General features: G+C 50.8%; 1 protein-coding gene across 1 annotated transcript in view; it reads left to right on the top strand.

Annotated features, from left to right (window-relative positions):
- Positions 1 to 26,884, top strand: part of EFHD1 (EF-hand domain family member D1) — a 41,016-nt gene that overhangs the window by 10,335 nt on the left and 3,797 nt on the right. The window contains exons 2-3 of the mRNA XM_080799348.1: positions 12,432 to 12,579; positions 19,351 to 19,485. Coding sequence (XP_080655474.1) covers positions 12,432 to 12,579; positions 19,351 to 19,485 — 283 coding nt within the window. The remainder of the gene's footprint in view (positions 1 to 12,431; positions 12,580 to 19,350; positions 19,486 to 26,884) is intronic.

Genomic DNA, 26,884 nt, shown 5'->3' with positions numbered 1-26,884 from the left:
GTGGCTTTTGGGCATGCTTGGCTGCTACCGTCGGAGCCATGGGTCTGGCCGCCGCACCCCTCCAGTCCCGGTGTGGCCTTCATCAGGGGGCTGGTGGCAAGATGGGAGCTCCCCAGGTCCCACACAGCTGTGACAAAATCAGGGGCTGGAAAGACCTGTGGGTCTTCCAAACAACAAGGAGGTCTTTCCCGGACGGATCCTGTAAGCCAGCTCCTGGCATCCCCTTGGCTGGCACTGGGTCATGGGCCCACCCAGGCCAGTCAGTGACTGCCCTTCCCTGAGGGGCAGGCTCCTGGCCAAAGTGGGGGTTCTGAAGGGAGGAGTGGGGCCCAACAGTGCTCCTTTTGGGCCTTTCCCTGACCGTGGCTCTCTTGTGTCCGTCTTTGTTTTTTGTATGTGCGGGAGGGGCTTTCAGAAGCAGGCTTGGGTTCTGGAGACCAGACAGGAAGCAGCCCATTACTAAGGGCTCTGGGCCTGAATGTAGAGGTCTTTGCTCTGGGATACCTGCTGTTGCCATTTTAATCAAGAGCCCCTTTGATCTGTGTCTTTGCCTGTGGTTGTAGATCCCTGGCAGCTAAGAATATTGTGTATTTGGGGTTGGGGAGGGGATGTGTCTGTGTCAGCTGTCCTCTAGGCCAGCTTTCAGTAAAGCTCCTACTTTTGTCCTAGGTCACCCTTCCACCTGACAAAGAGCTTGACTGAGCAAGGCCACCTTGCCTCTGGGTTTGGAGGGCCCAGCTGGCTTCCTTGGGCAGAATCACCCATTACATTCCTAGTCTGCTTTTTGTCTTTGAGAACTGTTTGCTGACACCTCCCTTATCCCAAGCCTCCACCCCCCCCCCAGGCTCCCTGTATTCTTTTTATCATCATGACTCTTGTATCTCTGATTTCTTCTCCTTTTAGAAGGGTCTCCAGGTGGAGAGACAGTGAATGCGTGGGGCCAGCCGCCATCTTGTTTGGGAGTCATAGGCGTTGACATGTCTCCTTTCTTTTAGCGGCTCCTAGTATTATGTTGCTAAGGGCCCCTCTCTTGTGCGAGGGGTGGATGGGTACGTGGAGGGGTATCCAGGCCTTGTTATATGGTCTTTCAGTCTTAGCCTGACTGTCCCCCTGTGTTGCAGGATGGAGGTAAATTCTTTGGTGTTGGAGGTAAAGGCTGGGTTGCCAGTGCTAGCGACAGTCTCCTTGTGCCAGTTCCTGGTTCCAGGCTAGGCAGAGCCTTGGGAGCCGGGGGGGGGGGGTTGCTGGCGGTGGGGGGGGACAGGGCCAGGAGCGGTGGACTCCTTCCGGTCGCACTGGGGTCTGATTCTGAAATGAAGAGTGGTTTCATTGCTATCTCATTCTGAAATGAAGAGTGGTCTGTCCCTCTGCATGGCTGCCTCTGGGTGGGCAGTCCATGCTTTGCCTTCTGCCAGCTTGGATCATATTTGCAGGAAGTAGGAGGACATTGTCCAGGACCTACAAACTGTGTCCCCCGGGGCTGGCCCCTCTGCTCCTTCCCAGTGGGAAGGATGGGCCGAGGCTGAAGCTGATGCCATCTGGGGTTAGACATCTCCGAGGTGGACCCTAGGCACCCGATACTGCTCAGGGAACACTGCTGGGCCTGGGACAGCAGGCCTGGCATCAACCCTTTACTGACAAGACACAGCTGCTGACTGTCCCAGCTCTATGCCAGGGGGACCTGGTGAGCTCTGCTTGGCCTTGGAGAAGCACTGGCCCCCAATCCTCCCCAGCCCTGCCCTTCTTGGCCTCCGTGACAGGGTCTCTGTCCCCTCCCTAAAGGTCTCATGCTTCCTCCACCCCACCCTATAATGGTCAGCTTTACTGATCACCGGCCTCCCCCCAAAACACTGAATGGCCCCCACTTGTCGAGTACCTACGGTGTGCAGGCACTGCTCTTAGCATTTACATAGCATAACACTGTGAGGTCGGTACAGTTATCATCCCCCATTTCACAGATGGGGACGCTGAGGCAGAGAGAAGCTAGGTCACTTGCCCAGCATCACACATCATGTAAGTGGTGGAACTGGGCTTCGAACCCAGAAGGGCTGTACTCTTGTTTCCTGTGCCACTAGCCTCTCAGTGTCATTACCACCTCCCGCCCCCACCGCCAGCCATCATCTCAGGCTCCAAACCTCAGCCATCCTTGACGCCCTCCCTTGCATAACCAGGCCGGGCCGGGGGTGGCACAGCCTTTGTCGGCTTCCTGACCACGTGGCCTGGGGCAGCTGGCCTACCCCGTCCCTCTTCCATGTTGTAACCTTTCACCAGAGCCCAAATCTCATTACCTTGCTTCCCTCTGTGCGTGGGGGACAACATACAACATTCAGTAGCTCCCAGTTGCTCTCAGGCTCCTCATGATACTGCAAGGCTGGCCCCAGCTGGCTCCACTCTTACTAGTCTGTTGCCTGTCACCTCCCCGAGACTCTCCCATACCACCCCCCCCCCCCCAATTTCCAGTCGATTGCACTTAATCATGGTTGATTCTCGTGATGTCCCCTCCTTTTCATGGTGTTTGCCCTGGGAAAGCAGAGACCGGTCCTTATACTTGAATGTGGCTAACTACTTCTAATCCCGGTGCCCACCGCAGGGCCAGCCCAGGGCCAGAGCCAGGGTAGGGTTGCCTTGACCTCTGAAGAGGGGTCTGAGCTCTGCCTCGAGCTACTGTGCTGTGGCCCTAAGTGCTGCCTCCGGGGTGCTTCACAGCCCTTGGTCTTGGTTGGGGGTGGGGGCGTTCCCTCTAGCAGTGTCACTGACCACGAGCCACACAGATACAGGCGTCTGTAAGTGAGATGTGGAAACAGGTAAGTGACCACATTCTCAGGTTGCCCCCAAGATCGTGTGACCACTCTGCATGCAGGCAGAGCCTGAATTAGGTCCTGCTGTTTCTAGCCCCATGTTTTTTCCACTGAGGGCCTGTAGGTCCCTCGGCCCCCAGAAGGGCTGCTGGATTTAAGGTGGTTCCAGCCCAGCAGAGGGACACAGGGAAAGGACTGGCTGGCAGGGAAGTAGTGCAGTGGAGATGGGAGACCCTGGGGTCCAGAGGCTGCCAGCCCTGGTGTTTTTCCTTCCTGTTTGGAGGGACAACTGACTCCCCCATCATCCACTTGAGTTGGGCCTGGGGCCTCTGGCTTCCACTTCCCTCAGGGCCTCCCCCTGCCATCTGTCTGTCTCTCTGACTCCTGGGTTTGATGGTGGAGGAGAGGTGGGGCACTGCCCCACCTCTGGGGCACATGCCCCAGGCCTGACCAAGTTGGTATGGAAACCGCGGGTCGTTTGGGGGAACTGTCCCCCCGAGATCCACAAGGCTCTTGGGAATTCCCAGGAGAATTAGGTTTCCAGGGGCATGTCTGGCCTTGTTCCTAGCCGTTCAGAACTTTTATAGGAAGTGTTGGGAATTGAGGGGAGGCACCCCATGACCGTACCCTTGCAGCAAAGAACTGACCCTTGGTCATTTTGACATTCCTGCTCATAAGAACTGTTTTGGCCTCCCTGATGCCTCTACTGGGTATTGCTCAGGGCAGGCTTCCCACGGGACGCCAAATGCCACTTGGGACGTCCTATGGGGTGCCAGAGCCCTGCCCTCACCACACTGCTCCTCTTCCCTCTCCTTTCTGGATGGATTGCCCAGAACTTTAAATTCCCAGATCCACTCACTCCACTCCCTGCTCCCAAACTGAGTCCCCAGCCACCTGCCCTTAACCCAAGCCCAGCAAGGATGCCCCCGTTTCTGAAGAACCAAGGGGAGACCCCCAGGATTATTGTCTTTTACTTAACGAGATAATATCAGCCAAAAACAAGTGAGCCCTCCCTGATAAGCTGAGTGCTTACTGGCCTTCCTTTAATCCTGGCAACAACTGGACGGAGGAGGATTGGAAGCCCAGAGAGTTAGAGTAACTCGCCCAGAGACACACAGCATACAGTGTCACCAGGACTTTGCACCAGGGGACCGTGACCTGGGGAACACACTCCCGGCCACTGCTGTCCTTCGCTGTCCTTGGGAGGAGCCCCCGAGCTCTAATGGACCAGACTGTGCCTGTTACATTGGTGTTGCTGAGTCAGACTTTCCGAGGCCAAGCCCTCACCAGCTCAGAGGGTTCTTGGCATCGGTGCCTTCAGTGTGGCCAGAGGACTTTGCACTGCTGACCTATTGTCTCCCTGTCACTGGCATGTTCCCTTGAGGGTGGTCATGGGATTCCGGTTGCTTTGTTTCCACGCTGGGCTGCTGGCATCAGTGGGAGAATTTGCAAGTAGCTGAAACCTCCCTGTGTGCCCCCCACTGGGTGGGGAGGACCTAGGTAGAGTGAGCAGCCCTTCTCTGAGGTCATTCCCTGCTCTCTCTTCCTGAATCCACAGGGCGGTCCCTGGCAGGGGCCGTGTACTCCCCTGCCATCCATTTGGGACAAAATAGATGTTCTGGGTCCTCTTGAAGGCACTGCCTCCCCTCTGCTGTCTTGTGAGGTGCTGAGCACACAGTGGGTGGCCCAATGCCTCTCTGTCCTGCCTCCTTTATGAACTGCCGGACACTGTGTCCAAACCGAGGCTACAGGGTGCTATGGCTGATGGGTGGGAGGGACCCAGCCTCCACTGTACTCCTATCGCCTGTGAAGAGGCTGGCTTCTTACCAGAAAAGGAAGGATGTTTGCTAAAAGTAAGCCCCAACGACACAGCCTGCACTCTCTGGTTCCAATTCTTTGGAGGTTGCTCCCCCCCACCCCTTAGGAAGACACAGAACTCCCAGAATGCCCCCTGGGAGTTGGTTCCATGCCCCCCTTCTGGGACATCCTAGCACCTCTGGACTGGTGACAGTGGCTCCCTCTCTTGGCTCTGCACTCGGGTTCCTGTTAGTTCCTGCTCCTCTGTGCCGACCGCCTCACTCCACTCCAGCTCTGCCCAAGTTCCGGCCAGATCAGTGCTCAACAGCCTCTTTGTACATCTGCCTGCCCTCTGGGACTGGTCTTTGTGCTCTTCTCCTGCTCTGGAGAGGCCCTAGGTAGACGGGAGCCAGGTGGTGAGAGAGCGCAGATGAATGGAATGGGGAGCCAGGAACTGATTGGAAATCAAAGACGCTGGGCTCAAGCTTTTATGCAGACTTAACCCTCAGAGTCCTCGTGTTATTGTTGTACTTGCCCCCCCAGCCTTCCTGGGGCCTGCTTATTACTCTTACTTTGCGTATACTTTTAACACTTGGAGATATGGTTTCTGGGCCTGCTCCCAGCCTGTAGCAAATTGGAGGGAAGGAAGGAAGGAGGAAGGGGGGTAGGAAAGAAGGAAGGAAGGGAGGAGCCCAAGACTTGACAGCCAGAGAGGATCCTCCAAGGATAGGAAACCAGAACCTCAGAGAACAGAACAATGAGGGAGATTTGGAAGAGAAATGACAGTCCTGTCACCTTGGGGCATCCTGAGACTCCTCTGGAAAGGCACAGTTCGAGACACCCACCCGGAGAACCAGAGCGCCCTGGAAAGGCCCCTGGCTTTGGGGATAGTCTGACACTGTGTCTTTCTCTGACTTGCAAGTGCCTGGGCACCACAGGGTATTGTGAAAATGTATGTTTTTAATTCAGCCAGGCTGGGGCGGGCCGGGATTCTACATTTCTAACAATCCTGGGTGACCTTGAGGCCCTGGTCTGGGGACCACACCCAGAGTCGCGGGTGCCTGCCTGCTGGAAAAGGCAGCGCTCGGTTTCCATTCAAGGCCTTTCTGTGTAAAAAGCAGGGGAGTTCCAGTGTACTGGAACAGAGGCGAGCCTCTCAGCATGGAGACATTTTCTGGGGCACTGCCATCCTCCTGCGAACCCCCCCCCCCTTGCTCCCGGCTGGGATCCCTGGGGAGTTTCTGATGGCTGAGCCTCCGGCAGACAAAGGCGGCTGGCTTCTTTTTTCCTTATTGGCAGGATTATTCTGGTGAGGGGAAAACCAAGAAAACCCAGGGGCTCTGCCCAGTGGAAGCTGAGAGAGCAAGTGATTCATGGAACCCGGAGGGGCCAAGTGCCCGGTGGACACGGGACACCGGCCCCTGTCCCCTTGTCCCCTTTACTAATGGACCTTGCTGGGGCCAGTCCAGGCACCTTCCCAGGGCCTGGGTAACTGCAGAGGTGGGCATGCTGGGTGAGGGGTCTCAGCCCATTCCCCTCCCCCGACTGCCTCATCCAGGGATGGCCCGGTCAGTACACAGCCTTTTGGAGTAAGCCCTGGTAAGAGACCGGGCCTCACATAGCCTGGGCTGGGCTGGCACTGAGCACGGGCTTCCTGGAGATTCTGCATAAGGGGCCTCTGCAGGCTGTGCATTTGGGTTTCGCCCAGAATGCTGAAGACGTTGACAGCTGTGTGAGGCCCACTGGAGAGAGGGCCCTGCAAGCCGTCTCCCTCTTCATGGCTGCAGACAGGTAGTCCTTTTAAAAATAGCTCCCTCTCCTTGGCTGCCCATGGGGTGCCCGGGGGGGAGTGTGGGTGTGTTATCTCCCTGCTGAGTATCTCCCCAAGCAGGTGGCAGGGCTGGGTGTCAATGCCCGCCATGTCTGCAGGGCTATCCCCAGGGCTGATGGGACTAGAGTCCCTCCCTAGCAGATGCTGGAGAGTATAAAGATGACAGGGACTGAGGATCTGTTAAGGCAAAAAACATGGGAGAAGTTCACCAATTCAGAGGACGGCTAGAAGGAAACCCCAGGAGGCAAACAAGGGTGCAGGGGCTCCAGTTTTTGGATGGTTTTTCTTTACTATCCTGGCTTGTTTTCAATAAGAAAAATCTGGGTTAAAATTTAAATTATTGCAAAAAACTGGTATTAGGAGCTAAGATGTTGGTAGGGGAGGAGCCAAGGGCTTCAGGGGACTCCAGCAGCCTGCAGGCATTTGAAAGACCGAAACTGTGGGGAGGGAAAGGGAATATTTTGATGGTTTGAAGTAGAGGGAAGGGAATGCAGTTTAGGCCAGGCTTGTAGGGAGAAAGCAAGCCCCAGACGGGCCTGCAGTTTCCCCTGAAGCCTGGTCCCACACCCCATTGTGTCAAAGGCTTTCTGTCCCCGGTAGCAGGGGTTGGGGACCGGGGGAGGTGTCTTGGTGGGTGGGTCTGGCCTGGGCAGGCTGTTCTGGGTGCCATTCCCTTTCCATGGGGCTGGGTTCCAAATCAAAAGGATGGTGATTTTCTTGAGGGCAGGGGAGGAGGCAAAGGAGGTTTCCAGAATGCAGGACACGAATCCAAATGCATTCACCGTTCCCACCGGCATGAAAGTGGGGTAAGTTAGGCAGTTTGCACATGGCCTTATCTAATGGGGCTTCCATGCTGGACTGCTTGTGGCGAGGGCTCTGAGCTGGCTTCAGATGGCTGTTTTGCTCCCTGGCCTCACCTCCAGCTTCCTGCAGCCACCCCCACCCTGAGATGTGATAATGAAGTCTATAGGCTTCAGAAAGCCCTTTGTCTTTTTAATACCATACTTTCCCAGGAATCTTCTCTCTGCTTTAGCTTTGAGGGGCAACCTTGGCATTCTGTTAGGACTGCCTGAATATCGAGTCTTATCTCCTCCCTCCCCTGCCCCAAAGTAATTCTCATGGCTGGGTTGCTTGGCCCAGGGCACGGGCTGCGGGCTCAGGCATCAGGCAAGGGGTCCTAGTGACCTTGGGCTGGTTGATATTGATGGGCCCCAGGGTCTTCTCAAGCTGGACAGTCCTCCATCCCTCAGAGCAGTGCTGGAAGGTTAAATCAGAGGAAACTTATGTGAAGGGCTTGCCTGGTGGGACTGTTTCTGCAGATGTTTGTAAGATGGCAACCTTGGTATTCTTTTGGTCTGAAATGAATGCCTGTCCGTGCGGGAGGGGTCTCCTGCACCATGCTTTGAGACCAAAATCTACGCACGTTCAGGACTCAGCAACGTGGCTCCTATCATTTCTGCCAGGGTCTTCAGGTATAAATTGTAAAAGGTGTAAATCGGACAGTCCCACAAGTGGTCTGTTTGTTGGGGACACTGAGTGTGCACTCTGCCCAGGGTCCCCACCTCACCCCACCCCCGCCGAGTTGTGGGGCAGGTAGTGGAGACTCAGTCCGTGACCATTCCTGCAAAGCCGGGCACCTGCTGGGAAGTCCCAGGTTCGTTCTCACCCGCAAGAAGTGGCTTCATGGCACACTTTTCACCATCTATCCAGCGGGGTGAGTAATGACCACTTCACAGAACTATTGGATTAAACGAGGCACCTCGATTTGCACACGGCCCAATGCTGAGTAAGAGCTCGATAAACCAGAAACACAGGCGGCTACTGTTAATTCTTCATAGGGCTGGTGGAAAGATGAAAGGATGGGCATGTGAGACAACGCTGCGAACCGCAGAGCTGACCAGTCGGAGCTGTTAGTTTGAGCTTGACCTTGGGCCCCACGGTGCTGTGAGAGGAACAGAAACAACAGAAAAAATGAAGGGGCCTTGGGAGGCTTTTCCTGCCTGTCTTGCAAAGCCAGGCCCTGAAGGAAATGACCATGGACCACCCCTTGTAAAGAGGGTCTCTGTGAAGAGGGAAGGATGCCCTTCTCGGTTATAAATCCCAGCTCCACAGGGAGGGGTGAGGACGCCACTCATGTGTCACTTCATGATCCCGCCAGGACTTATCCCTGCTGGCCCTCGGCCAGTGCTTCAGGCAGGAACAAAGGCAAGCAGCCTCTGCCGAGTCCCGGGGAGTGAACCCCGCTCTTCCCGGCCCTGCTCGGCTTTGGAGATGTCCTTTCCACATCTACACTCCGGCTTTCTTCCTGTGCCAGGCAGATGGCCCACTGTACCAGCCAGATAGGCCTGCCTAGTGGTAGCTGGGGCCCTCCCCTCTCCCTGGGACTTGCCCGCTGGGGTCCTGGGCTTCTGCTTCCAGCTCCTGACTCAACCACAGTTGTCACACTGAAAAAATTTCTGCCCATTGAAAGATTTCTTTAAACTCCCTTAACCTGTTTCCAGATTTTGCTGAGGCCCTCTCTGAAGTACTTGTCCTTTTTCGTAGGCCTGGAGAATGTTTCAGGCTTGTGGGCCTAAAAGAAAGTTTTTCCAAAACTTATTTTTTATTTTTTAATCTTTTTTAAAGATTTTATTTATTTATTTGAGAGAGAGTGTATGTGAGAGAGACCACAGGCGGAGGGATAGTTGAGGGGGAGGAGAAGCAGACTCCCCACATCTGAGTAAGGAGCCAAGATAGGAGACTTCCTCCATGCGGGGCTCGATCCCAAGACCCTGGGACCATGACCTGAGCCGAAGGCAGAAGCTTAACCGACGGAGCCACCCAGGCATCCCTTTTCCAAATCTTCTTGACTCGTGTGGGTCAGAACCCCAGAAGAGAAGGAGAAGGCTGACTTCTCAGCCTGTGCATGACCCCACAGTGCCAGCCCCACTGTGCTGGGGGTGGCCATACCTGCTGGAGGTTATGTGAGCAGCGAACCCTGCTCCGTTCTTCCCCTGCTAGGTGAGGATCAATTCCTATGTGTTACCTGACCTGTTCTTCCCTCCTCCTTTCCAGCTTCTCTCTGGTTCTGGGACCCTCCCCGCCCCCACATACCTAGGCTTTTCGCTGCTCCCCTTTCTCTTCCTGTCGAGACCTTACCCCTTTTTGCTTTTGCCCCCAGTGATTCCCATCGTAGATGCATGCCCTTCTGCACGCCGGTGCTCCTCCTCTCTGCAAACTTGGCTGAGACATGCACTGGGGAGAGGACATTTATTCAAAATCCCAGCATGGTTGGTACCATCGTGGTAGTTTAACAGACTGTCCTTCTAACCTTGAATTGTTTCGAGAGGCATTTCCCAAAGCGTTTTCCTTGGAACACCAGGTTGCCAAGATGTGCCTTCTTCTAGTGGAAAGTTCCTGAACACAGAGGATTGTGTGATCAGATGAGTCTGTGTTCTCTGTTTCCCTGCGGTAGGTTTCAGATGACCATATGAAGGCTCTGGAAGGTTCCACACTAAAGAAGCCTGTTTATTTTGACTAGAACTCCTTGTAACAGAGGCTGTCCCTCCAGCCTGTTCGTAAGAGCTCTTCTTACCTCAGGTCTTACTCTAGTTGGCTCTTTTTCGCAGAAAGCTCTTCCCTGTGTTGGTTCATATCCTTCTCTGTCATGTCCACACACAACAGCCCAGCTCTTTCTGCTCTTTGGGCACATTTCTGGGAAGTTGAAATGCACCATGGGAGGACAGTGGCCTGTTTCCCAGGGCCAGATACTGCTGGTTCCTTTCACTCCCATCCTTGCATGGGGTCTTAAGTCCATTAACCTTCTTGGGTGCCCTCCACTGACTGGGCCCACATCCCACAATGTGTGGGGCCGGCCTGGAATGGAGAAGACTGTCACAGGGTGGGGAGGACTGTGGCCCCCTTCCTTCAGGATTTGGGATCTCGGGAACACAGCTGCTGCATTAGGAAATACCCAGCAGGGGGAGGCGCCATCTACTGAGTGCTAGAGGACTGACAATGGGGCTGTTGGCTCTCAGAGAAGGAAGTGGGCAGCTCCCTGAGCTTGGGGTACAGAAAGGCCACTGAGGACCGCCACGTGGTGGGATGTCCATTCAGGGTGGGAGGTATGGCATGAGTCGGCTGCTGAGGCTGGAACAGAGCACGCTGGGGAGTTCTGGGCCTCATCTCCGGCCTGATCACATGTGGGCCTCAAAATTCCACCAGCCCTCCGGCTTAGATTTCTGATTGCCCACAGGCTGCATTCCTTGGTGGGTGGTGGTGTGGCTGCCAACAATGGTGGGCTTTTGTTGTTCGGAGGGTGGGGTGGGGGATATAGATAGTGAAGGAGCTGGATTGGTTTCTCTCTTTTTACTGTCGTGAAAATACATGTAAAATTTGCCGCCTTGACCTTGACCGTGTAGGTGGGCCGTTTGGTATACATTCACCCCCTTGTGTGACCATCACTGCATCTTTCTCTGGACCTTTTCCTCATCCCACACTGAAATTCTAACCCATGAAACAGCCATTCCCCCAGGTCTGGGTAGCCACTGTTTTCTGCTTTTTGTCTCCACTTTGACTTTCTTGGTCCCTCACGGTTACACAGTATTTATCCTTTTCTGTCTGGCTTATCTCAGGCCTGCCTTAATGTTGCCAGGCTTCCTCCCCAAGGTAGCAGGTGTCAGATTTTCCCCCCTTTTTATCATGAATAATATCCTCTTGTAAAAATATACCATATTATGGATATACTGCATTTTGTTTATCCGTTCATCAAAAATGGACACCTGGGTTGTTTCCCCCTTTTGGCTACTATGAACTGATTTGCTTTTTTTTTTAAAGAATTTTTTTTTTAAGATTTTATTTATTTATTTGACAGAGAGATCACAAGTAGGCAGAGAGGCAGGCAGAGAGAGAGGGGGGAAGCAGGCTCCCTGCTGAGCAGAGAGCCCAATGCGGGACTCGATCCCAGGACCCTGAGATCATGACCTGAGCCGAAGGCAGCAGCTTAACCCACTGAGCCACCCAGGCGCCCCTGATTTGCTTTTTAATGCAAGGTGTTCTTACCTGGAGAGCAAGGGATCCCTGAGGAGCAGAAAATGGGAAGGACTTGAAGGGAGAAGGGAAAGGGGGTTCTGTGAGAAAACCTTGTCACAGCTCAGGTGTGTGGAGAAGTAGGGGGTGGACAGTTTGGCAGAAAGCAGAGAAAAGGCTGAAGAAGGTTCCCCACAGCTCAGGCACCAAGGGGTAGAGGGCAGGGCCAGGATCCCCCCACTGTGGTGAGGCTGGGTTTGTTTCCGGGCAGGGGGGGCTAGAGGGACACCAACAGAGATGCTGGCTTTGTGGTAAAATCTAAGCAACAGGGCAGAGCCAGGTCCCCTCTCGGCAGTCACTTGCACAGATGTGACTGTTTGGACCTGGAGGCTAGATGAACGTGAGGGGATCAAGCATAAAACCAGAGAGCTGGATCCAGGATAGCCACGTGCAAGGGTGGGGACCAGCTTCCAGAGGCAGGAGACCAGAAGGATGAACAGAGAAGGGCGTCTATGTGGCTCCGTCGGGTGGGTGTCTGACTCGATTTCGGCTCAGGTCATGATCTAGGGGTCCCGGGGAGAATGTCGGGGATGCCCAGGCTCACCCTGCGACTTGTTGCCCGGCCTCGGGAGTTTCGGTCAGTGTTTGCTGACCAAAACTGGGGGACATAAAGGTAAGTGGGCATGTTTTTCATCCTCAAGAAACTTACAGCCTCATTGAGGGGATAAAGGACATGACAACAACTGTGTAGAACAAGATCCCCTTTGAATCATGTTGTGCAGTGCCCAAAGGCGTTTCAAGAAGGGGGTCCCTTCTGATCCTGTGACACGGGTGGGCACTGCCAAGCAGCAGGTGACTGAATTATTTTCCAGTAAATGAGGCCAAAAGAATTAGGTGTCCTATGACCAAGTGTCCTGTCATCCTGTGTCCTACGATCAAGTGTCCTGTGATCCTGGCCATGGTGGTCCCTTGTCAGCATCCTTCCTTTGCCCCTGCAGGTATGATGCTGGACGGGATGGCTTCATTGACCTGATGGAGCTGAAGCTGATGATGGAGAAGCTGGGTGCCCCCCAGACCCACCTGGGCTTGAAAAACATGATCAAGGAGGTGGACGAGGACTTCGATGGCCAGCTCAGCTTCCGTGAGGTACTGTTGGCCCTGAGCCCCTGCACGGAGTGCCCCCGAGAGGAGCCCCACCATTAGGGGCCCCTGGAGCACAAATAGCTTTAGCCTCTCCAGAGTGCTGATTGGACAATCAACCTAGAGTTCTTTAAAGATCCCTCTAAGAAGCTCGTGAAGCGTGGTTCATGGGAGAATGGTCGGTGAGCAAATAGAAAGTCACTATGCATAGGACAACCTCCTTTGGGCGAATGTTTGGGTGTTGAGAAATCTGGAAGGATGTTTACCAAATAGTGGATATGTGTGCAGAGTTTTGGTAGATTTATAATTTCATACTTTCTTAGATATTAAAACTTTAAACTTTTACAATAAGCAACTTAAAGATGATCAAAAAGCAATTAAACAAAGGCTCTTACTCCGTGCTCTTGGAGCTCCCTGTGTCCCCATAACAGTCCAAGAATGGGCTTTTTGGCCTTAGAATCCCTGAAATTGCAGGCAAAATTTCCACGTACAGATCTCTCTGGAAGAGTGCAAGTAGATTCAAAGTCTGATCTCTAAATGTGTGAGAACTTTGGTGATAAGGCCGTTTCTGGCTGCGGGGAGAGTCTCAAGGACACTGGGTTTCTTCCAAGGCAGGGATGCAGCCCCGCAAGGAAGGGTTCCATGTCTTATGTGCTTGAGTCTTACTGTGAAGCCTCCAGTCGTGTCTGTGTGCGCTGGTGTCAGAACAGGTTTGGGGACAACATCTTGCTCTGGTGTCAGAACAGGTTTGGGGACAACATCCGGGCTCGAAGCTCTGGTGAGCATTAGCAGTCCCCTTCTGTCCTATCTCAGCGGGGCCCTCCGGGTCTGGGACTAGAGAGCGCTGTCCTTGCTTCCCATTGTGTGACCTTGGTTACTCCAGAAACACTGGAGTTCCAGCATCCTGGTTCCTGATGGTGAGAGCTTTGCCCAAGTACAGGTCTTCTCTCCAGGCTCAATAGGGCCCATGGACATTCTTCCTGAGGTCCCCGGGGCTGAACCGGCAGCAGTGAGTCCCCTCCCCAGCTGTGGTGAAACCGGCCTGGCCTCTCCCTGCCCACAGATCAGCTCCAGATCCCCTCCTTCTCTCCCTTTCCTGAACTGGCAGATGCAGAAATAGAAGATCCCAGAAAACCTGTGTTGGGCATAACCCTCAGGATATTCTAGGCCAGGCTTCTCGTTCCAGAGCTAAGGAGCTAGAAGGCCAACATGGTCAGGACTTAGCGTGAAATCACGTTCCAGCTCAAGGCTGGACCTGGGCGGCAGGCTCGGTGCCCACGGCCAACCCTCGTCAGCTGCCGTGCTCACCCCCACAGCTGTCCCTCTGGCTCCCTCGCCTCTCATTCGTGCTGGGCATTGGCTCCTTCAGCCCAGCTGTCCCCGGAGTAGAGAAGGTAAAAGCTTTCACGTGGGTGAAGCTTTGGAGGCAACACCAGGGAAAGAGTGTCTGTGGCAAATTGTGACCTGGGTGGAACAGAAATCGAGAGGGTATTGAGAGGGCTGTGCAGGTCACCAGCCTAGCAAAGACACAGTCCCAGGAGCCACCCAGACACGCTCCCTGCCAAATCTAAGATGCTTGGTTTGCTTTTCTTAGCTGCATGTTTGGCCATTTCCCACAGAAATGCCTACAGGTTTGGAAATCTCTGAAGTATTCCTGTTACCCGCATTTCAAAGCCTCAGTGACATTCCTGTCGGTCCTTTGTTGCTCTGAGTCCCGTTGGGGTCCCATCTCTAGCAGTTGTGCCTGGAAGGATTTGGAGGTGGGGATATGTTTGCCATAAATACTCACAGCCCAACCTCCTGGTTTTTTGGTTGTTTTTTTTTTCTTTTCTTTTCTTTTTTTTTTCAAATTTTATTTTTAAGTAATTTCTACACCCAACGTTGGGCCTGAACTTACAACTCCAAGATCAAGAGTTGTACACTCTTACCAGTGGAGCCAACCAGGCGGGCCATTCTGCTGATTCCCACCAGTATTGGTAGCCGCTGGCGTGCTGGTACTTTGGTTATGTAATGACAAGAGGCTTCCAGTCAGAGCTCGGTCTCCACACAGAGCTGCATACCGTGAGCAAGTTATTTTACTTCTGGGCCTCCATTTTTCTGTCTTTAAAATAGGGGTGTTGGGATGCCTGGGTGGCTCCGTCGGTTAAGCATCTGCCTTAAGCTCAGATCTTGATCCCAGGGTCCTGGGATGGAGCCCTGTGTCAGGCTTCCTGCTCTGCAGGGAGTCTGCTTCTCCATCTGCCTGCCGCTCCCCTTGCTTGTGTGCTCTCGCACTCTCTCTCTCTCTCTCGCTCTCTTCTTTCTCTGACAAATAAATAAAATCTTAAAAAAAAAAAATGCGAGTGTTAAAGGGCATCTGGTTGGTTCAGTCGTTTAAGCTTCCAACTCTTGATTTCAGCCCAGGTCATGATCTCAGGGTCATGGGATGGAGCCCCATGTCTGGCTCTGTACTCAGTGGGCAGTCTGCTTGAGATTCTCTCTCTCCCTCTCCCTCTGCCCCTCCCCCTGCTCCCACTGTCTGTCCATCTCTCTCTAAATCAATAAACTCTAAAAAAAATATAGCCGTGTTAATAGCTTTCCCTCAGGACTGTTGTGAGAACGGAGTTCTCTCTCCATGCTGGAATCAGTTAGAACTCGTGATGACTAGTGACAGAGAATGCCAGCTCATTTACACAGGAAAAGAACAAACAAAAACTCTCAGCTCCCGTAGACGGGAGATGAAGAAGTCGAGGTGCGTTGGGCACAGTAGTGCAGCATCTTTCTCTGGTCAGAGCTCAACCGTGCTTTCTTCTGTGTCCACCTCACCTTTTCTTTCCACATCGCATGTTCTCCCTGATGCCTGCCAAGATGCCTGCCAGCAGCTCTAGGTTCCATTGTCCCAGGTTAGCAGCCATGGGGGCCTGAACCGGCCTCAGCTGGCCTCTGAATGCTGCTAGTGGGGACGTGTCCCCACCTCCTGGACCAGTCATTACAATCAGGGGACTGTGATTGGCTAGGTCCCTGTCATGCCCCACAGGGCATCATAGCCAATGGTCCCACCATCATCATCATCATCATGTGGGGGCCAGGTTGCCAGATAGACAAAATAGCTTACTTCTATAGTTCTTTCCTCACAACCTGGCATTTAGTAGGTCCTTAATGCTTCTGTTCTCTTTATTTCTCTTTGGATTAACTTGACCAAAGCAAGTCACATCCACATCCCCGCTGAGCAGGGAGCCCAGTTCGAGGCTTGATGCCAGGACCCTGGAATCATGACCTGAGCTGAAGGCAGATGCTTAACTGACTGAGCTACACAGGTGCCCCTCCATTATATCTCTCTTAAAGAAAAATTGCTCCGGGGCGCCTGGGTGGCTCAGTGGGTTAAAGCCTCTGCCTTCGGCTCAGGTCACGGTCTCAGGGTTCTGGGATCGAGCCCCACATGGGGCTCTCTGCTTAGCGGGGAACCTGGTTCCCCCTCTCTCTCTGCCTGCCTCTCTGCCTACTTGTGATCTCTGTCCGTCAAATAAATAAATAAAATCTTAAAAAGAAAGAAAGAAAAATTGCTCCAAGGTCAGATGTGCGGTAGTTTTGTACAAAGGTTGGGTGATGGGTTTACTGGATACCTGTTCGAACTGGGAATTATGGGTTCCATTCTCTCCTTCTACCCTACCTTCCTTTGGGTGGGGCCCTGGCTGGTGTTAGGTTTCTCATCAGTGTCATTGTTTTTTGGACCATGGATGGACCCCTGGTGGGACTAGGTCCACTAGATTCCCTGTCCTGGGAATTTGAAATTGGGGTGAAGTGCTGCAAATTGGTTCTGCAGCTGGCTGTTCCTGCAAGAATAAGTCAACGTTTTTATATAACAAAATCCTCCTCTTTGCTTAAGCCAACAAGTTTGTTTCCGTCACTTGTGATCTTAGAGTACGGATTCAGGGCAAATGTTTGCATTCCCGGTCAGGGCCATGAAATTACGTTTTTCTTTTTTTTAAATTTAGGGGTGCCTGCATGCGACTCTTGATCTGGGGGTCATGAATTTGAGCCCCACGTTAAGGATAGCGCTTACTTAAAAAAGAAGTTAAATTTAGAAATTCTTTAAATTTATCAGATGTGTTTGTTAGCTTGTGCCTGAAATTACTGTTTTAGCCTTGTTAGTTCTCTCTTTCTGTTTCTTTGTTTTCTGCTGCTTCTCTCCCCACTCCCTGCTTTGCTCATAGTCACAACTAGGACACTTTCCAATTCCCCACAACATACCAGTCTTTGTAGACTATAAATAGGAAGACAAACAAGGCTGGGCAGTCAGAGAAATTGTCATTCAGGAGTTGGTGATTACAATAAAATCAAATGGGAATGCCTGACATGCTTTTCTGGAAGGCTGAACATGTACAGGTTGAGCAGGATTTTTCTTTTTTTTTTTACTTTATTTAACTGGCTGGCGTCAGGACCCCTAAATTAAGACAGGGCTGCTTTGGTCCTCCGTGAGTTGGCAGAGTGAAAGTGAGCACACGTGGAGAAAAAGATCCATGAGGAATACTTTAAGCTGCCTGTAAATACCACATACACTGTAGATGTGAGAAAAATGAATCTCAGGGATAAGGAGACACTGCCCCGCCCCCCACCAAGGTCACTTGGATTTTTGCTAAGCTGGGACCATTCTCCATCTTTTTTTTTTTTTTTTTAAAGATTTTATTTATTTGACAAAGGGAGAGACAGCTAGAGCGGGAACACAAGCAGGGGGAGAAGCAGGCTTCCCGCAGAGCAGGGAGCCTGATGCGGGGCTCGATCCCAGGACCCTGGGATCATGACCTGAGCCAAAGGCAGATACTTAATGACTGAGTAATGACTGAGCCACCCAGGGACCCCCATTCTCCATCTTTCTAGAGCTGCCTTCCCAGTGTGGAGGGGCTGCCTGTTTTCTTTTTGCCTTGTGGAGCAAGGGAGGGATGGGGGGGTTGTTTCTATAAGCTGTAAATATTTTAAGGGCGGGCAGGGTCCCGAGGGGCAGGTTTTCACTCCTTCCCTCCGCAGATGGCTCACATTTCCATTGCTGACATCTTGGCTACTGCCTTCCCTTCATGAGAGCCTGACTACAACCGTCCCCCTGTAGCCCCCTTGCCTTCCATCCTGTTCTTGGGAGTTTCCCCTCCGAAGGGTTTGTTTTCCAACACTTAGAGCCCATATTCTGGCTCTGATCGTCTGCAGCAAACTGAGTCTTTGCCGGCCTCTAGTGAGGAAGTTTGAAGCTGCAGGTGGACGAACGTGGCATTTCTGTGGCGCCAAGGGGCCCAAGGCAGCCTTCGCAAAGCTACATATTGGAGAATCCTGTTTCATCCCTTGCTTCGCAAGAATTACAAAGACAGGCTTATCCGCGTGACATTTTGGGGTTAGTGGTGGTAGAGGCTGAGACTTCCATTTAACGAAACACACTTCCCTCTAGGGACTAAGAGTCTTGGCAGGAAAACACACCCAAGTTGGAATTTGGAAAGCCTGTTGGAGTTGTTTGCCCCCTCAGTCTACTTTAGGTAATGTCCTTTTCCCTTGGGGAAACCATTTTTTAGAGGGGATGGGCATGGAGGAAAAAAAAAGTCCTGAAACCTCAAAACTCCCCTGGAGACCCGTGCGTTTTACATAGCACTGAAAACCTGGAAAGGCCTCTTTCAGTGCTGACTTGGAAAAAAACAATTATAGAAGTTTGGACAATAACCATTGTTATTTGACAAATAAATTCACCAAAATTCTTTAGAGAAGTAAAAGTCTAAAATCATCTTGGGGAAGGGCTAGAAGGTGGGAGACTTGCCTTTTCAGCCTGGCTTATTTATTTAAAAATGTGTCCTGTGGTGGGGGTAGGGGGATATATCCTGGGTAGGCTTTTTTAGAACAAATTGGCTTTAAAGATGAATGCATTCAGGTCACAATTTGGAATCTGGAGGAAGAGGATGGATTATTCCATAAATGGTATGGGGATCGCTAACTAACCATTTGGAAGAAAATAGGGTTAATGATCAACTCCCAGGATAGATCAGAATAAATTTCAAAGATTAAATATTTACACATTTAACAAAAAAAGGAGTCATAAAAGCAAGAGACAAAAACATAGGTGATTGTTTCTGTAACCTTGGTGGCAAGAAAGGTTTTTCTCAGCATAACACTGGTATGCTTATGAGAGAGAAAAAAAAAGACTGATAAATTATATAAAATTTTTAGAAGTCAAAAATGACCATAAACACAATGAAAAGGTAAGTGATAGCTCAAGTATTTGAAACATACCAATTTCTGTAAAGATCTCTTAGAAAACACTTGGGAGGGGTGCCTGGCGGCCTTAGTTGGCGGAGCATATGACTCTTGATCTCAGGGTGGTGAGTTCGAACCCCACACTGGATGTAGACATTACTTACAAAATAAAATCTTGAAAAGAAAAAAAAAAGGGGGGGCATCTGGGTGGCTCAGTGGTTTAAAAAGCCTCTGCCTTCGGCTCAGGTCATGATCCCAGGGTCCTGGGATCGAGCCCTGCATCGGGTTCTCTGCTCCTCTGGGAGCCTGCTTCCTCCTCTCTCTCTGCCTGCCTCTGTGCCTACTTGTGATCTCTGTCTGTCAAGTAAATAAATAAAATCTAAAAAAAAAAAGAAAAAGAAAAAAGAACAAAAAGTAGAGAACACTAGCAAAAGCAAATCTAATTGGTCCCACGCACGTATTGACACCCTTTCTCCTAGGCTTGGCAATCATGTCTTTCCCCTGGGCTGGAGGGGATCACTGTAAGTCTTCATGAGGTTGACCTGGACTCTGATCAACCCTTTCCTGCAGTTCCTGCTCGTATTCCACAAGGCTGCGGCAGGGGAGCTGGAGGAGGACAGCGGGCTGATGGCGCTGGCCAAGCTCTCTGAGATCGATGTGGCCCAGGAGGGCGTCAAAGGTGCCAAGCACTTCTTTGAAGCCAAGGTGGGTGTTTCCTTCTTGTGCAGGACGGTCCTCCGTCCCTTCACCCTGCCCATCACGAGCTCCCAGTCAGTGATTGCTTCATTCGCTTGCCCAGGACAAGCAGAACAGCAGTAGCTTAAGTGTGTGTATCATGTGTGATTGAAGGGGAACGAGTGTGTCTGCGTGCAGTCTGAAAACAAAAAGCAAAATGGAAACACAATCAGATGGCACACGCGTTCCATCCTGGTTTCTGATTCAAATGGGTTTGCTGGTACGAGGTTCCCGATCGAGTCTGGATCCAGACCTCCCAGAAGAACTTCTGTTTGCCCCGAGCTGCAGTTGAATTATTGGAGCAATTTCCTGCACTTTTACGTCTTAAGTGCCTGTGTGTGAACGAGCAAACAGTGGGGCCAGAGGAGGGAGCCCCGGTGGCCTGCCCCCTGCCCCAGTTTGAACCAGTATTTGCTCCACTGACAGTGATATAGGGGGTTGGGAAGCAGTCTCCAGTGCATGGCTCCAGAGCCTTTCTGGCTGCTTCCATTCATTCACACGTTCATCCCGTCATCAGACACTTACGGAGAGCCTACCCCTGGCTGGGCGCTGTCATTTTCATTTCCCCAGAGCACACCTGCAGAAAGAGAAATCAGAGAGCCTTCCAAATCCCCAGTCAGCCAGAATGGTGCAGTGGGGAGGGCTGCCTGGGGTCAGGTCCTGCCTCCTCCACTGACCCTTTTACCACTCCGTGCCTCAGTTTTCTCATCTGTACAGTGGAGGCGATAACAGGATGACCATGAGGATTAAATGAGCTCACATATAGAAAGCGTTTAGGGGCGCCTGGGTGGCTCAGTCCGTTAGGCGTCTGCCTTTGGCTCGGGTCATGATCCCAGCATCCTCGATCGAGCCCCACGTCAGGCTCCCTGCTCAGTGGGGAGTCTGCTTCTCCCTCTCCTTCTGTAGCGCTCCATGTTCATGCTACTTTCTCCCTCAAATAAATCAAATCTTAAAAAAAAAAAAAGTGTTCAGCGAGTGCCTGGCTCACTGTGAGCACTGGATATGTGATAGGAGCTGTTGGGACTCCCTCCCATCCCAGATGGAAGCCAGCCTCTTGGGGAGTGATGGCTTATTCCAGGAGCTTGCCCAGAGACGCAGTGTCCCTGGCAACCATCCTGGCCGTGCTTGCCCCCGAGTAGGACTGGCTCCTTGCATCCCGTGATGCTGCTTGGAGACAGGGTCAGTCATTGTTCTGCCAGTATGCAGACTGTGAATCATGGCGAGCCCCTGACACCTGAGTTCCTCCTGCTATCATCTGAGGACTTGGGATAGGCCAGCCACTCATGGCATCTTCAATGCCAGCATTCTGTGTCCAATCCTGAAAGTGGTTTGGCCCTTCTTTCATGACTTAGCATTGATTCAACATAGCTCTGGGGATGCCAGGCACAGTGAACTCTGGAAATACAACTCCTTCACAAGGAGCTAGTAGACAGAACTTTTGCCTTCCCCAGGATGCACATAGTCCTGTGAGGAAAACAAACTCTCAGCCTTGTAAGAGAGGGAATAGAGAGGAGGGATGGTTGGATTCTGAAAGGATGGGTCCTCTCTAGTCATCGCCTGATAAGCCAACACTTGGAGATCTTTGGGTGATGGCCGTGGGCAGGGGCCTGACATTGAGACCCAAGTTTAGCGTGACACTTTTTGGGCCACTGCTGCAGCTCAGCAAACCGTGCTCTTGTTAAAAGTCTGCACGAAGTCTCTGGAAACCACGAAGGATCTTATGACCCGACTCTGATCCTTGTTCTGGCCTTCCTCGCCGCCCCAGCACATTTCTTCAGATACTGCCATGCCTTTTCACTCCTGGGGCCTAGTGCCTACTGCTTCCTCTCCCTGAAATACCCAACCCAAAGGCCCATTTCTAGAAAACTCTATTCCTTTCATGTTAAAGTGTGGAAGGACCAGAGTTTGGCTGCTTTTCTTGAGAAACTCCACCCTCTTCTGTGTGCCTCTACTACGAATAGAAGTGGTATTACAATTTATCTGTTCAAGGGGTGCCTGGGTGGCTCAGGTAGTTAAGCATCTGACTCTTGAGTTCGCCTCAGGTCCTGATGGGCGTGGAGCCTGCTTGAGATCCTCTCTCTCCCCTTCCCTCTGCTCCTCCCCTATTCTCAGACATTTTTGGTGAGAGTGTAGAAATGGTCCCAGCTTTACGGACAGCAGTTTGGGGCTGGCTGTGAATACTTTGTATCATTTCCTTCTGGGATTCTGCCCCTAGGATTTTATCCCTTAGAGGCACTCATGCAAATAAACGGAGATGTGTCACAGGGATTTTATACAGCATCAATAGAGAAAAGTTGGAAACAACCAAAGCTTCTATTATCAGGGAATCGAGTCCCTGGTGGCACGCCCGCCCGTTTGCACACTCTGAGTGTGGACAGATGTATGAAACAAAGGAAGCAGAACATTATGTTTACAACCCAATTTTGTTAAATACTAAATCCAACCTGGCTAATTACATATCTGGGTATTAGTAATAGCTATGACTGACCAAGGGACTGCTTTTTTATATTTTCGGAATGTTTTATAAGGTGCGTGCACGATTTTTATAAAGAAGAGAAAAGATGAAAAGAATAGCAATGAAATGTTTTGAACTTGTCTGTCTGCCTCCGCAACCCAGACTCAAAGGCAGAATGGGTGTGTTATCTTTGTAATTACAGACCTGGTGCGTAATGGCCCTCAATAAACGTTTGCATGAATGACAAGTTGAGGGAATCATCACTCAGATTTGGGAGAGGGCCATAGAGGAGCTGACATTGGCGACAGATGTTCAGAGATGAATGGGGATTCACCTTGTAATCAAGGAGGGGAGGGCGTTCCTGCCGTGGGAACACAAGCACAAAGGCTCGGAGGCACGGAGGGTAACAAATGGTAGGCTGGCCCCCAGTCCATACCGGATCCAGGTGCACAGAGAGCTCTGGTCTGCCCTGAAGGTCAGGCCTCCCCAGCCTGCTGACCACCAGACCAGAAAAATCTGCAGACCAGCTTCTCGGGTCTCCTCCCCTCCCGCCCCCCAAGACCTACTTGGGATTTCCCAGGGTAGGGCCCCGGAAACGTGGAGCCTAATGGGCTCTGCACAGCCTTGCTGGGGAACCATGGCGGCAGGTGTGGGGGGCCCTCCAGGGGCCTCTACCTGACTAGTGCTGGGCACTGGGGAGAGGCTGGAGTCAGGCAGGCTTCCACAGATGTCCGGAGAATTGTAGGTCCGTTGAGAGTAGTGAGTGGGGCTGGGGAGGATCCCAAAGGAACTAGCAGTCTCAGTATGTATGAGTGCGTACTTGGAGGTGAATAGTAAGATATTCCACCAGGGGGCGCCTGGGTGGCTAAGTGGGTTAAAGCCTCTGCCTTTGGCTCAGGTCATGATCTTGGGGTCTTCGGATCTATCCCCGCCTAGGGCTCCCTGCTCAATGGGGAGCCTCCTTCCCCCTCTCTCTCTGCCTGCCTCTTTTGCCTACTTGTGATCTCTCTCTCTCTCTGTCAAATAAATAAAATATTTAAAAAAATTGTGGAGCTGTGTAGAGTGGGGTTGATGATATTTTAAAAATAGAGACAGGGATACACCCCTCCTATGGGAGTGGTTTGAGGAAAGGGACGGCAGGCACTTTGATTTGAAGGACACTGTGGGGGTGCCTGGCTGGCTCAGTCTGAAGAGCATGTGACTTGATTTCAGGGTCATGGGTTTGAGCCCCATGTTGGTGTAGAGATCGCTTAAATAAATAAAAAGAAAAGAAAATGGAGGGCACAGTGTTTGTTGTAGAGAGTCTCATTCGTGTCCTGTGGGACAGAACTTGGTCACACCTGGCTGCATGGGAGAGTCCAAAATGCCTTTCTTCCTAGGGACCCATGTGTCTGACTATAATTCTGCTGCTAGGAAGGATGGGGATGCTGGATATTGAGGGTTGTGGAGTGATCTCTTCACACATGTCCATTGCCAAACCGAGCACCGGCAAGAGCTGGGATACCATTACCCTGACTACGCTTTCTTCTGGAGTCAGGGTGGGGTCCGTCTCCCCAGACTCTTGGGCTGTGTGCCGGGGGAACATCTTGGAGGAGGAGAGAAGGGGGAAATGAACGCTTCACGGATGCCCGACCGCACAGACCAGGGGAGCCACCTTCACAAGATCCAAGTACCACCTCGAGAATTAGAGAAGACTTACTGTGGGAAAGGAAGTGAGCAGAGATAACAAGGAAACCCAGGAAAAGATGCCATTTTGGAGGACAGGAGCACTTTCAGGAAGAGCTGAAGTCAGATGAGGCCAGGGCGGGGGTGTTGACTCTGGCAAGTGGGTCATTGGAGACTTTTGAGAGAGCAGGTTCCTTGGGGGAGGGCAGATGGCAGTAGGGTAAGAGGCGAGTGGGAACTGGGGAGGAACAGCTTGACTTTTCTGTGTAGACGGCTGGCAGAGGAGGTCTAGACAAAGTGGGAATGTTAGCTTGGAATCAAAGAAGAACTTTTGTTTTTTTTTTTGTTTTTAACCTAGAGTAGACAGATGTTTTTTAGAACCCAGGGAAGTGGTCCCCAGAGAAGGAAACATGAGGAAGACACAGAGTGGGGTGGTTGGCGAGACAGCACTCACAGACCATAGAATCAAGGAGACTTTTTTTAAAAAAAGGTTTTATTTATTTGCCAGAGAGAGAGCGCAAGCAGAGGGGGAGCAGCAGGCAGAGGGAGAAGCAGGCTCCCTGCTGAGCAGGGAGGCTGATGCGGGGCTTGAATCCAGGACTCTGAGATCATGACCTGAGCTAAAGGCAGACGCTTAACAACTGAGCCACCCAGGCATCCCAGCTTTTTTTTTTTTTTTTAAGATTGTATTTATTTGAGAGGGAAAGCGAGAGAGCACAAGCAAGGGGAGGGGCAGAGGGAGAGGGAGAAGCAGACTCCCTGCGCTAAGCAGGGCTCGAATCTAGGACCCTGAGATCATGACCTGAGCTGAAGGCAGATGCTTAACTGACTGAGCCACCCAGGAACCCCAAGAGGTAGCTTTTATAGTGGAGAACAAGAACCCCAAGTGAGGGAGTTACAAAGGCCCCTCCCCCTCTGACCTGGCCAGCAGTAGTGGGCAGGTGGACCTTAGGTTCTTGTCTTATCTAACATACGGGAGGGGGAGAGGTGGTGGCATCCCACTCTGCAGATGAGAACACTGAGGCTTAGACAGTGGTTTGTTGGTGAATGTTTAGCAACTGGCTCTCTGGACAGAGTATGCATATACATGTATGTTTTTATAAATTTTAATGATATAAAGGATAGATAGCACACAATTTGCAAATAATAAAGTGTACACTACTTTTATTATAAATTCCACATGGTCTGTTGATTATCAAAGAACTGTTCCTTAATTTTTTCTGGGCTCTGTATCCGTTGCCAGCCTATGGTTGCAACTGACAGAAGAATCTAGGTCCAACATGAGTGTTGATTGATACTTTGTTTAACTTAATTCATAAGAAAAAGTGAATGAAACTCAATTTCATTCATTCCTCAATGATGTGAGCAACTTTTTTGCCGAATTTTTTAAAAGATTTTATTTATTTACCTGAGAGAGAGAAGAGAGCGCACATGGGTTAGGGGAGCAGAGGGAGAGGGAGAAGCATGGCTCCCTGCTGAGCAGGGAGCCCCATGTAGGGCTCCATCCCAGGACCCTGGGATCATGACCTGAGCCAAAGGCAGATGCTTACCACCTGAGCCAGCCAGGTGCCCCCCCTTGCCGAATTTGGTAATAGTTTTCAAGTACTAGAAGAATATTCCGTAAAATTCTTTGGAGCTGTTCATAGTATAAAGGCTACAGATACTACACATTTTTCAGCTTAATCTACATTTTTAACATTCCCATTACTTTCTTAAGAAAAGATTGTGAATGAAACAATAAATCAAACCCTACTTTGTAGCACTTTGTTGGGTTCCAAGGTGTAAATACCCCTGGGAGGGGGCGGGTTGCTTTCAAGCTTCCAACAAGATGTTGCCAAAGGTGGATTTGTAATTAGCATTATCCAGTAAGTTTCCCACCTTAGAGGGGGAACAGAAACAGACAACCTCCAAAACAGAAAGAGTAAAATGTAGCAAGGTAATTAGGAAGCAATGACTTTGTAACATGTATTTCTCTTTTTTCTAATCTAATTATAGATTTATATAATTTAACTTCTAGTATTTTTTTTTAAACTTTTAATACTTAACAGCCAGCTCGTAAAATTCCTGAAAACCAAACAAGGAAAAATAAATAAATAAAGGTGAAGGAGGAGAGGTGTCAGAGCTAGACAAAGGGACCTGAGGTCCAAGTTTTCAGCCTGAATCCAGGAACAGTGGTTAACGAGAGTCAGCGTGAGCCGAGCTCTACTGTAGGAAATTAAATCTGTCTTCTAGTGACTCCAGTGTAGGGAGCCGGAAGAGACAGAGCAGGGGATCAAGTGCTTAAGAAATACCTGGGAAATTTGGAAAACATAATTTCCTAGTCCCTACCCCTATGCGGTTGATATTTTCAGAGGTATCCTGTGTTAAGACACGGACCCCTGGGCAGTGCAGGGAGAATGTAGGAAGGGATGTTATTATTTTTCATTGAGATGTGAGAGTCTACATTGTGTCACCAAGGAGGAAATGGATTGAAAACCAGAGAGGACAGGATAAAGAGCATTGTTGGAAATAGGTAAATCTCAGCTGCATTGGCAGAGAAGTAGAACATACAAGGAGACACCCAAACGTGGAAGCTCATGATGAAGAAAAAATGGTGGACCCAGGAACATGCTAGTTAAAAATAGTGAGAGATTTGGGTGTCCGGCTGGCTCAGTTGGTAGAATGTGGAACTCTAGGTTACAGGGATCAAGCCCCATGTTGGACTTGGAGCCTACCTAAAATTAAAAAAAACAAAACAAAACAAAACAAAAAAGTGAGTGGTTAAGACACATTGATTTAAAATCATTAAACATTCAATGAAAGGGAATGCTATTTTTTTTATAAATTTGAGATAATATGTGGACAATGTGATGAATTGTAAAAACATTTAGTAGGTTGACCTCCCCCCCTCCCCCGAAAAACCAGTTAAGTGCTGGGGAATTTAGGGATTAATTCTTCAATATTACACATTCTCTTCAATGTCACAAACTAGTTAAAACATACTGAGAAAGATTGTATCATATTCATTCTCTAAAGCCATCATGATTCTGATAACATCATCAGAAAAAATATTAATGTAATGAATATAGCTGTGGGGACCTTAAAACATTTGAAGTTTATGTTAAGACTGTAGGGATAAATTTTTAAAATGTCATCGGTATCAAATATGAAAAATGTGATCATTTTCAGTGAAACATCTCAAAACATTTGGTAAGCTTAATACTCATTCATGGGGCACCTGGGTGGCTCAGTGGGTTAAGCCTCTGCCTT

This window comes from Martes martes (assembly GCF_963455335.1).
Source record: "Martes martes genome assembly, chromosome: 3".
Lineage (NCBI taxonomy): Eukaryota > Metazoa > Chordata > Mammalia > Carnivora > Mustelidae > Martes > Martes martes.
Note: the sequence above shows the minus strand (reverse complement) of the source record. Positions and strands in the feature narration are given on the sequence as shown.